This window comes from Puma concolor, chromosome B2, assembly GCF_028749965.1.
Source record: "Puma concolor isolate L17-30 chromosome B2, mPumCon1.1.hap2, whole genome shotgun sequence".
Taxonomy (NCBI): Eukaryota; Metazoa; Chordata; class Mammalia; order Carnivora; family Felidae; genus Puma; species Puma concolor.
In genome coordinates this window covers 57,104,789-57,117,001 of record NC_141671.1, presented here as the reverse complement: position 1 = coordinate 57,117,001, position 12,213 = coordinate 57,104,789, and the positions used below count along the sequence as shown (strand labels likewise).

General features: G+C 37.6%; 1 protein-coding gene across 12 annotated transcripts in view; it reads left to right on the top strand.

Annotated features, from left to right (window-relative positions):
* The window catches only part of KHDRBS2 (KH RNA binding domain containing, signal transduction associated 2), a 628,062-nt gene that overhangs the window by 307,790 nt on the left and 308,059 nt on the right, over nt 1-12,213 (top strand). For all 12 annotated transcript variants that reach the window (XR_015251309.1, XR_015251308.1, XR_015251306.1 and 9 more), the window contains exon 4: nt 1,854-2,000. Coding sequence is in view for 5 of the 12 variants with exons in the window: in XM_086707154.1 (XP_086563280.1) it covers nt 1,854-2,000 (147 nt within the window). In the remaining 7 variants the exon portion in view is untranslated. The remainder of the gene's footprint in view (nt 1-1,853; nt 2,001-12,213) is intronic.

Genomic DNA, 12,213 nt, shown 5'->3' with positions numbered 1-12,213 from the left:
TCTCCCTGTCTCTCTGTCCCTTCCCCGCTCATTCTCTCTCTCTCTCTCAAAAATAAACCTTAAAAAAAAAGTGTGCTCAGGGACACTTGGAGAGTAGATTATTAGGCTGAAAGGTGTTACTGTTAGATTTGAGTGGGTGGGGCTGGACAGAAAAGCAGGCACACTGTCCCATCTCTTTCATGAGCTTCCCTGTATTGAAATGATGGAAGTTTCTTTTTTTTTTTTTAAGATTTTTTTAATGTATTTTATTTACTGTGAAAGAGTGAGAGCATGAGTGGAGTAGCAGCAGAGAGAGGGAGGGAGAGAGAGAATCCCAAGCAGGTTCCACACTGTCAGCACAGAGCCTGACTTGGGACTCGATCTTACGAATGGTGAGATCATGACCTGAGCTGAAATCGAGAGCTGGGCGCTTCACCAACTGAGCCACCCAGGAGCCCTGAAATGATGTTAGTTCCTAGTCAGATAAGCACATGAACATGGGTCATACAGTTACTTATTGGAAATCAATAGCAAATTTGCCTTTATTTATCCAGTTTAGGTCTGTCCATGTTACTTTTCTAATTAATCCCCAAGTAAAGCTAAAAATTACCTGTTAGTTTTTATCATTAGATATTTAGTGAAACAACTACAAGTTTATTGGGGATAGGAGTCAAGAAAAGTAAAACATAATTAATATTATTTATGTTCACATTTTAACCGAAATTCTGCTTCCTTGAAACCCTAGAAAAATACAAATCTGGTTGCAAAAGGTGCCAGGTTTGAATCCCAAGTTTGCTGAAGCTGCTTAACGTCTTTTAAACTCAGCTTACTGGGGCGCCTGGGTGGCGCAGTCGGTTAAGCGTCCGACTTCGGCCAGGTCACGATCTCGCGGTTCGTGAGTTCGAGCCCCGCGTCGGGCTCTGGGCTGATGGCTCGGAGCCTGGAGCCTGTTTCCGATTCTGCGTCTCCCTCTCTCTCTGCCCCTCCCCCGTTCATGCTCTGTCTCTCTCTGTCCCAAAAATAAATAAAAAATGTTAAACTCAGCTTCCTAATCTGAATTGTGAATAATGTGTAAGGTTATTGTGAGATTAGAGATGATACACATCAAATACCCGGCACACGTTAGCAAAGTATATGGAATTGTGTGCTGATTTGCTCTGCACCTGTGCTGTATTAATCGGGATACAATAATCGCTTGGGTACAGTACTAGAAAAAATCTGATCTAATAGAAATATGTTGTTGGTTAAGCTGAGGATACATAGCTCATGCAGAATCAATGCCAACATAATACTTAACCACCATCCTTTTAATATACTCCTATTGACCAAAATGCAGCAGCAAACGATTGAGAAGATGTGAGTATGAAGCTAGATGACAATCTGGGCCAGTGGGGACATAGCCTGGGATATAAACCTTGGTTTTCCACACTTTAATGGCGAGCAAGTAACCTTTTCACCACTTCTCAAAAACTGGCTAGAAAGTTCTGGTTTTCTCAAAGAACAGTTATAATCTTTAGTTTATTTTCTGAAAATTTTATTCGTCACACACAAAAATAACCCTTTTCTTCCACAACTGAGTGTTGTACACTGAAAAATTAATGGCATTTCTGTAACTTCTTTTCAGGGGCTTAGCATTTTCATTTAGCTGATTAAAACCTATTGTAGATGATAATTATGCCAGCTTTTTTAAAAAAAATCATTCAAACACTCAAAAATGATTTTAAAATCTTTAAATGTACCAGATTTTTATTTCTCAGAGGGTTTCTACTTACAGAAAATTTGCTTAGATTATTCCCTTTTGTCATATTCTAAGTAAATGTTAAATCAGTGCAAAATGGGTGGATTTGTATTTCTAAAAATAACCTCTTTCACAGGAAGAAGAATTAAGGAAGAGTGGGGAAGCCAAGTATGCCCACTTGAGTGATGAACTTCATGTATTAATTGAAGTGTTTGCTCCACCTGGGGAAGCTTATTCACGAATGAGTCATGCACTGGAAGAGATTAAAAAATTCCTGGTTCCTGTAAGTGTCTTTCCTTTTTCCCAAAATTGTTTCTCATAAGCTTTTTAAAATGTGCCTTTGATATTCACTGACTTTCTAGACAGAAAGTCATACTGCAAACTAATTATTTGTTGAGTTGATAAGAAGGTAAAAAAACAAAATAGAATAGAACAAATGCTTAGCGTAGGACCTGGCATGTTGTCATCACATAATGATAGTTTGACAGTGTCCTCAGTATATCACATGCCATACACCAGTTCATGGTTATGAAGAATAAGACAATTAACATAATTATATATATATATAATTGAAGTTGTATACTTTTCTCTTGTGTCTTAATCACTTGGTAGTTGACATGTATTCTTGGCAATTTTTAATTAATAGAGAAAGCAGGTGTAATGGGACAGGAGAGATTAAATATGTAATATTTGTAACAAGACAATGATGTTATTTGAAAATATCACATGCATTCTTATCTGACATTCTGCCAGGTGCTGACTCATTATAAAACACCATGTCAAATAATCAATATTAATAGAGCCAGACATTTGTTGACCTCAAACAAAAATTGGGAAAATAAACTCATTGTGCTCTATGAGAGCACCAGAGAGCATTCATTTAGTAAGGCAGCAAATTCAGGGTTGCACATTGGATAGAATTCTCTACTGATTTTCTAAGAAATAGAGGAAGGTTAAATGAATGAAGCTTTTATAAAGGTTGACAATTTAGCATTCTAGGAAGAGGTCATTCAAATAGAAATCTTGGCATCAGGCTTAGAGCTGGGAATAGGATAATTGGAAGAGAATGCTGAGTAAAGTTTTCTGGAGTGCCTGGGCAGAAGTCTTTGGCAGAGGAAGAAGACAGTAGCTAAGATTAATCTGTTCAATGAAGGAACACTGTAGATTTCTAAAGTAAGCAATAAATTCAGAGGAAATGGTGGGTAAGATCCATTGATTGGCAGTGATTTTGAGAATGGGAAAAGAGAAGAAGAAAAACAGAATTTCAGAATGTAAAAACATCAATATCTAACCACATAATGTATTTATATGCTCAGTTTAAAAATTTCTTTCAAGACAAGGTTATAGAATAATCCCATACCACTCTGATTGTTCCCTAACTGTATATGCACACAGCATTTCTGCACAATTTATTATCTGGTGCTTATCAAAACACCTTCCTAAACAGATCCCATATTTCATAATCATAAGGATGCTATATTTCCTCTTCCATTTGCCTCCAAACTAAATGCCTAGCTGTAGGGTACACGACTTTCCTATATTTAGCTCAGATCAGACCTCTAGTGATATAGGTGGTGTAGGAAAAGGCTAAGACTACCGATATTACTAACTCATTTCATGCCTATAGACAGATAATTTAAATTCTCATAGCTTCAGCTTATTCATCTTTAAAAAGAAGATAGGGGCACCTGGGTGGCTCAGTCGGTTGGGCGTCCAACTTCAGCTCAGGTCATGATCTCACCATCCGTGGGTTTGAGACCTGCATCGGGATCTATGCTGACAGCTCAGAGCCTGGAGCCTGCTTAGGATTCTGTGTCTCCCTCTCTCTCTGCCCCTACCCCGCTCAAGCTCTGTCTCTGTCTCTGTCTCTCTCAAAAATAAATAAACATTAAAAAAAATAATAAAAAAATAAAAAATTAAAAAAAGATAATTTTAAGTGATTGACCTCTATCACAGTTTTTATGAATATTAAATAGGGTAATGCATATGAAAGGACAGAAAATTATCAAGCACTATATAAATGGATGTTTTCAATCTGTTGTATTGTACTAGGTAGAATCTTGGGATAACTTTTTGAACTTACATGTAGAAATTTGAAGTTATATGTAGAAATTTGATGAAATATGTAAGATGAAATGCTATTTCATTGCTACATATATATAGGTCCTAAGTTGTAGACTAGGTTATAACCCTATTTTACTATAAAAGCCAGTATTACATCTCACTTACCTTTTCAACCTTGTGATACCTGTAATCATTTCATTTGTAACTTATCCACTGAAATATATACTCCATGAGGGCAGGGCTGGTAGTGTCTGTCTTGTATTCCCATCATTCAGCATTGTGCATGGCACAACAATTATTTGTTTGAGAGTCTGACTGATGGAATGGCTGATTAATAGGCACCAGCAGTGATGCAGATATAAATAGCTATTTAGGTCAGGTTGGGGGAATAGTACCTCACAATTAAGATTCTCTCTCTGTACACATCCAGATGAAGACCAAAAATCTCACATTGGCTAGCGTGACCTGTTCCTGCCTGTCTCTGGGATTTTATCTCTGCCTGTCCAGCTGCTCACTTTCTGTGCTCCAGATATGCTGGCTTCTGTTCATCCTGTATTCCAGGCTCTCCAGGGTCACTCCTCACTAAGGCCTTTCAAGATTCTTCTCCAGAATACTGACACGCCTGTCATTCAGATCTCAGCTCACAAGTTAGCAATGCAGGAAATTCTTTCCTGACCACACGGTCCAAAGTAACCTCCCTACATTTGGACAGTCCTATTATATTTTGTTCACAATACCACTGGCTGCCTGACTTAACAGTGAAATTCACTGTTTTGTTATGTTTTAGCTCTCTTTGCCTACTTATTTTCCTCATAGCTCTTATAAACTATTATACATATATATAATACATATATTATATACACACACACACACACACACACATATATATTACTTATTTGTTTATTATTGGTTTTCCTGCTAAAATATAAATGTCATTAGGGCAGATATTGTCTCGTTTCACTGCTTTATTCTCTTATTTTGAACAATGCCAGGCATGTGGAAAGTAAATAAATATTTTTTAGAGGTGCCTGGGTGGCTCAGTGGGCTAAGCATCTTGGTTTCTGCTCAGGTCATGATCTCAAGGTTCGTGAGTTCAAGCCCCACATTGGTCTCTGTGCTGACAGTGTGATTCTCTCTCTCCCTCTCTCTGCCCCCCCCACTTGTGCTGTCTCTGTATTTTCAAAAACAAATGAATAAACTTAAATTTTTATTTTATTTTATATTTTTTAATGTAATTTATTCACAAATTGGTTTTCATACAACACCCAGTGCTCACCCCAACAAGTGCCCTCCTCAATGCCCATCACCCACTTTCCCCTCTTCCCCACCCCCCATCAACATTCAGTTTATTCTCAGTATCCAGGGGTCTTTTATGGTTTGCCTCCCTCCCTCTCTGTAACTTTTTTCCCCCTTCCACTCCCCCATGGTCTTCTGTTAAGTTTCTCAAGATCCACCTATGAGTGAAAATATATGGTATCTGTCTTTCTCTGACTGACTTATTTCATTTAGCATAACAACAATAGCCAAAGTATGAAAAGAGCCTAAATGTCTATCAACTGACGAATGGATAAAGAAGATGTGGTTTATATATATAATAGAATACTACTTGGCAATAAAAAAACAATTTTAATACATAAATATTTTTATAAGGGTGAATGGGTGAATAAATGATGGAATGAATAAGCTTTTAAAAAATAAATAACCTGGGGCTCCTGGGTGACTCAGTGGGTTAAGCGTCCAGCTTCGGCTCAGGTCATGATCTCACGGTCCGTGAATTTGAGCCCCGCGTCGGGCCCTGTGCTGACAGCTCAGAGCCTGGAACCTGCTTCAGATTCTGTGTCTCCCTCTCTCTCTGCCCCTCCCCAACTCATGCTCTGTGTCTATCTCTCAAAAATAAACATTAAAAAAATTTTTTTTAAATAAATAACTCTTCTGATATCTCTCAATGTTGTATTAACAGATTTTACAATCAGTGAAAGTCCTTCTACTTGATAAATTTTTCCCATTTGCCTTGTTTGCCTTAGCACCAGGCAAAGGATGGCGACTGTCTACTTCATCCTTCACCATAACCAGAGGAGGCAAATATGAACAACCAGTTCTTTTGTTACTATAAAAAATTACTTGGTGATCCAAGTTTCTTTTGACATTGATATTAAAGTCTACAGAAATGCTAACATATCAGGACATTAAAATTTACCAATATAGGAGGTGAAGAATTATAGCCAGTCAGAGGCATGCTAGAACTACCTAGAAAGCTAATGTAGACTAAGATACTCGAGTCCCACTGCCATCTGATTCCTCTATGAAATGGAGTGTCTTTCCATGGTCAGAGTTTTTATATTCCTCCCCCACCCCAACATTTCTTTTCTTTTTTTTTATTTTGAGAGAGAGAGAGAGAGAGAGAGAGAGGGAATGAGCAGAGGAGGGGCAGAGAGAGAGGGAGAGAGAATCTCAAGCAGATTCCACGCTCATGCAGAGCCTGACGCAAGGCTCGATCGCACGACCCTGAGATCATGACCTGAGCCAAAATCAAGAGTCAAACACTCAACTGACTGAGCCACCCAGGTACCCCCCACCCCAACATTTACCCAGTGTGCCCTATATCCAGAGGTTGTAATTGTCCAAGACTGCTGACTTGGGAACATACAACTCTCATGAAATGTCTGCATGTTGTAAGATGTTGTAAAGCAACAGAGTTTTAGTACTTTAAATGAATTGTTAAAAGGCAAAATAATTATTATTACCTTGGGAGAATATTTCTAACTTGTTGATTTCCATCTAGTTACTAGTCTTATCAAAGCAAGTTGAGAGGCAGGTCAATAAAACATCAATAAATTGCATTTTCCTAATTTTAAGTCTCTAATACTTTGAGCAGATACTCTATTAAATTTTTCATCTATTGCTAATTTTTCTTACAAATGCAGATTAAGCAAATTAAATTGATTGACAAATAGTGACAAAAAGCATATAAAATCCTAAACTAATGTATGTTTCAATAATGTTAATGCCCTTCTCTTCCCTTATAGTGTATAAAGGGGTAAACAAATATTGTCCTTATTATTATTATTAGTAGTAGTAGTAGTAGTACTTTCTTTTATGTTCAGGCACTAAGACTGCCACGTATGGTTGTGCCTTGCCCAATGCTAGGGGACAACATTTACATTGTAGTTTGCGAATGAGACCCCCTGTTATCCTTGAATTCAACTTCCCTTTTTCCAACCCTAGTCATCAGATTTCCTTAAAATAATGATGCTGTATTTCATTTTCCTAAATCAGTTAAATCACCTTCAAATAAGTTGAATTAGGAAGTTTTACTTGTGCTTAATAATCAACTTGTGATTGAAACATAGTACATTGTCTCATAATTAGAATTTATGAAGTTTCAGCAAATTCTGCTCATTGAATGTGAGTTCATTCATTCATGTTTTGTTTTTTGGGGTTTTTATTGATGTTTATTTATTTTGAGAGAAAGAGAGAGAAAGAACACACCAGAGCAGGAGAGGGGCAGTGAGAGAGGGAAAGAGAAAATTCCAAGCAGGCTCTGCACTGACAGCATTGAGCCCAACGTGGGGCTTGAACTCATGACCCGTGAGACCATGACCTGAGCCAAAGTTGGAAGCTCAACTGATCAAGCTACCCAGGTGCCCCCATTCTTTCATAGAAAAGATGAAAGGATGGGTTTCCACACAAACAGGAAATTAGATTTGTGTCACAGGTAACAAAGAGATTACTTTGTTACCAGCTCAAGAGTTAGTTGTTGACAGAATTAAGAGATCACAATATTCATTTCGACCAAGCCTGGTCATGGCCTCAGAATCTTTCTCAGTGCAGTATGCTAAACATCACTATAATATTAACAGAGCTGACAGAATTTGAAAAGTATTTGTCATACCTGGAATATGCCTTTAATGATCATTATTAGAAATTTGTATCATTTAAAGAAAAAGCATTATACATACATATATATATGCACATATATATATAAAGATAGAATAGACTACAACATAGACTACATTATATTGTACATTAGTAAAGAATAGAATATATTAAAACAATTCAACATAGGAAAAAATGCATAATTCCAGGTTATTTCTTTCCTGCATCAGATTGGATGTATGTCTTGGTGACAGTAGTGATTCTCAAAATGGGGCAATTATCATTTATGGTTTGAGATTAGAAACCTGTGTAGGAAACCTCTCAAGAATGTGACTATGGAGGAAAAGTAAATTCTTTCCATCTTTGTAGTAAAAGCGAAGAGTAAAAAGTAAATTCTTTCCATCTTTGCCTTCTCTTCCTCAAAAACTATAATCCTAGCTCTGACATGGGAAAATGTCACTGATTGCTTAATATTAACAATCATACAGGAAAGCAAATAAAAGGAAAATAGAAAAGAAAAGAAAAGCAGGGCATTTTTCAATCTAGGAGATAGAATATCTAAAACTTTCATGCATTGAAAAAAATTTTGTAAAATTTTGAAAGATTATAAACCTAAGAATGTGTCCCTGAAATGCATGTTATAATATGATAAAAAGTGGTAATTTGGTCACAGTCTTTTATACAAGTGAATATGTAGGGAAAATGATGCATTAAGTAAAAACCCACCAGTCAACAAAAGTACCGTTGGTAGTTGGCAAGACCTATAGACAAGGTGGGGAATGGCAGCTACATTTTGCCTGGCTGATGACAGCAGTTCAGCTTGTATAGCAACAACATCCAAAGGCAAGATAATGATCAGTAAGGGAACAAAAAAATAAAATTCAATGCAGAGAAGGAAACAGAGTCCACACCTGGGTATCATGTCTTCATTGTTGTGGTGGTTGTTAAAATGTTGTCAAGAGGTTCCTCAAATTACTCTCTTCAAAACCAGTTAATTCTCTTTTCTCTCTCATAATAGTGTGGCAACTGATAGCACTAAGCACAAAGCCACATGTATTTATGTAATTATTATTTGCTCAGAAATTGTAATGCCCCCGATTTCAAATCCAAGAGACCACCAAGGAGCTGATACCGATGCAAACGCACGAGGGTTTATTTGCAAGCTCGAGCTTGGGCCCAAGTATACCTGACACAGCGGAGCAGGGACTTGGACCCCTAGGTTAAAAGGTGTAGCAGTTTTATAGGGGCAAGTGGCCAATGAGATTGTAACACACACAGAAAGTTGCATAGTCATGCCAGTCCACACGCAGGTGGCCAATTGAATTACAATTTACCCTATAGTAACTGTTTGAACTAGCCTATCACTCTGGTCAGAATTGGCGTGCAAGTTTGGCGGGCAAAAGGCAGGGTTTAAGAATTGGCGCACAAGTTTGGCGGGCAAAAGGTGGGGTTTACATTCTTTGGCGGTTAGGGGTTCCACATTCCTATTTGAGCCGGTTTCCAGTAAGGGTGTGCTCAGCGGCTTGACTAGGGTGGGGAGGTGTCTTAAGCAATAACCAGGTCATGTGGGGGTTATACATGAGATGGTGGGTGTAGCACAAAATGGAGTTAGTCTTGCTCTGCTTGTCCAGGGGTAGGGGATTTTTGTTAAATTCCTTGGATCCCACAAAATGTTTCCTGTATTGCTGTAGTACTAGGATCATATTCTGATTATATTTGGAGAAATTTATAATCATCTAACATTAAGTATTTCTCCTTATCTGGTAAGTTGTAATAGATAATACAGACCTATGACTTAGAAAATAATTAAAATTATTACTTGTTCTTAGAACAGAACTAATAATTTTTATTATGTAATTATAACATTAATTATAATAACATAATTAATAAGAATAACATTGTAATAACACAGTTTATTATTGTTGTTGCTGAAACCAGGGCCACTTTACTATTGCTAATTGATTGGCATAAACTGAAAGACAGATAAAAAGAAGAGTGGATAATTATTTGAGTTTGATTTTCCACAAACCCTAATACAAGTATCTTCTTACTCTTCATAATACAAATAATCAAATGTTCACTTTATGAATCTAGGGTCAGGATGTGATCATCTCCTTTCTATCTTAAGAAACAATTTGTCACTAATTATTTCTGGTCTCATTTGATGTCAGGGATCTGAATTCTCCAAACCCATTCTATTTAGTTTTTATTATTTGTTAAATGCCCTGCATTCTTCTCTTGTTTCTATCACCACCTTGGTTTCAACTTGATGATTTACTTCTTCCCCATTAACTGACATTAAATCACAATAATTGCTTTTGCAATTCCAAGTTTAGTCATTAACATGAAGGCTTAGCAACATTCCTAAGGTTATTTGTGTTATTAAAGATATGTGATTCTTGGGGCGCCTGGGTAGCGCAGTTGGTTAAGCGTCCGGCTTTAGCCAGGTCTCGATCTCGCGGTCCTTGAGTTCGAGCCCCGCGTCAGGCTCTGGGCTGATGGCTCAGAGCCTGGAGCCTGTTTCCGATTCTATGTCTCCCTCTCTCTGCCCCTCCCCTGTTCATGCTCTGTCTCTCTCTGTCCCAAAAATAAATAAACGTTGAAAAAAAAAAAATTAAAAAAAAAAAAAAAAGATATGTGATTCCTAAGGATACAGGTTTAGTCTCCAAGGCAAAAAATCTTTACCTCCTAACTTCATCTGATTCTTATTAGTATAAGGAAATTTGTAGAGGATCAAATAAAAATTTTATATTATATTCAGAACATTTACTGAATGTTAATCCTACATTTGTACACAGGTACATAACAAACATATGCCAACACTGACCTGCAAATACTTTTAGAGATGGCAACAACTTTAAAAGACTCGTGACTATTGAAGAATTTGGTACAAAAAAAAAAGAATCCAGGGAGAAAAGTAGCTCAAAAATCAGAATCTGTTAAATAAAGTATATAATTTTTAGCTGAAGAGTATAAATAAGTAATATCAATGGTCTAATCAATGCAAGGCAGAAGGTTTGTTTAAAATTTTTTTTTTCAACGTTTATTTATTTTTGGGACAGAGAGAGACAGAGCATGAACAGGGGAGGGTCAGAGAGAGAGGGAGACACAGAATCGGAAACAGGCTCCAGGCTCTGAGCCATCAGCCCAGAGCCCGACGCGGGGCTCGAACTCACGGACCGCGAGATCGTGACCTGGCTGAAGTCGGCCGCTTAACCGACTGCGCCACCCACGCGCCCCCAGAAGGTTTGTTTAAATACAATTCAACAAATATTTTTGAACGTCAAATATATGCTAGGCATGATTCTAGGAATTTGTGTCACATCGGTCACTGCCCCTGTGGAATTCATGGAAGCTATTTTCAAGATTTAAAAGATAAATATTATGGAGACGTATTTAAGAGAGAATGGAAATGGGAGACCAGATTGGATAATAAGGACAATATGGACAGTAGTAATGACAGACCAGGCAATGTTGATCAAAAAGAAAGTGTTAATTCTAGAGTCAAGAAAAAATGAGAATTGTTTCCTAGGAGGGGTTCAAGATGACAGTGTAGGAAGATCCTGAGCTCACAGTCTCCTGTGAACACAACAGATTTATCACGAATATGGATGTGGAAAATATGGAATAATTTACTCAGAAAAATATCTGAAACCTGGATGACTGATGCCTCCACAACAAAGGACAAAAGGGTGGTGTCAAAATGGATAGGAGAGGCAGAGACACAGTCTTGCCAGGAAAAATCGCACTCCAGGCATAACAATCCACGATTAGGAGAGATCTCAAAAATGCAGACATTTTCCTTGAGAAGTGAAGGTCTGTGCTCCACGTCAAGCACTCCCACCCCTAGATTTTGTTCAGGACAGATGAGCCCCCCAAAACCTACAGGCAGTTGTCCAAGAAAGCAATAGAACTGTAGGAAATGGAGAACCCACTCTTAAAGGGCTCACACATAGACTGACTCATCCCAGGACTTAGCATAAAAATGCAAACTGGATAAGCACTTGGACCATGTGTGAAGGACAACTACTTACTAATCTTGGGGTGTCTGCTGAGGAAGCAGGAGCTTGTTGGAACTCTCTCTGGGACAGAGACACTAGCATATACCATTTTTGTGATCTCATGCTAACTTGCTAATGCTGGCACTGGCAGGCACCATTTTGGAACTTTCCTCTAGCCTGTTACTGGTGTGAGATATGGTTTTTGGAAAAGATAAACAAAAGTGACAAACTTTTAGATACACTCACCAGTAAAAATAGAGAGGACTCAAATAAAATCAGATGTGAAAGTTACAACTTTATCACAGAAATACAAAGAATCATAAGAAACTACTACAATTATATGCCAACAAATCAGACAAATAGATAAATTCCTAGAAACACACAATCCTCCCAGACTGAACCATGAAGTAACAAAAAATATGAGTAGGCCAATTTCTAACAAAGAGATAAAATCTGATCAAAAATTTCTCAACAAACAAAAGTCCCAAGATCAGACAGTTGCACTGATGAATTCTACCCAACATTCAAAGATTTAATATTTATCTTTCTCAAATT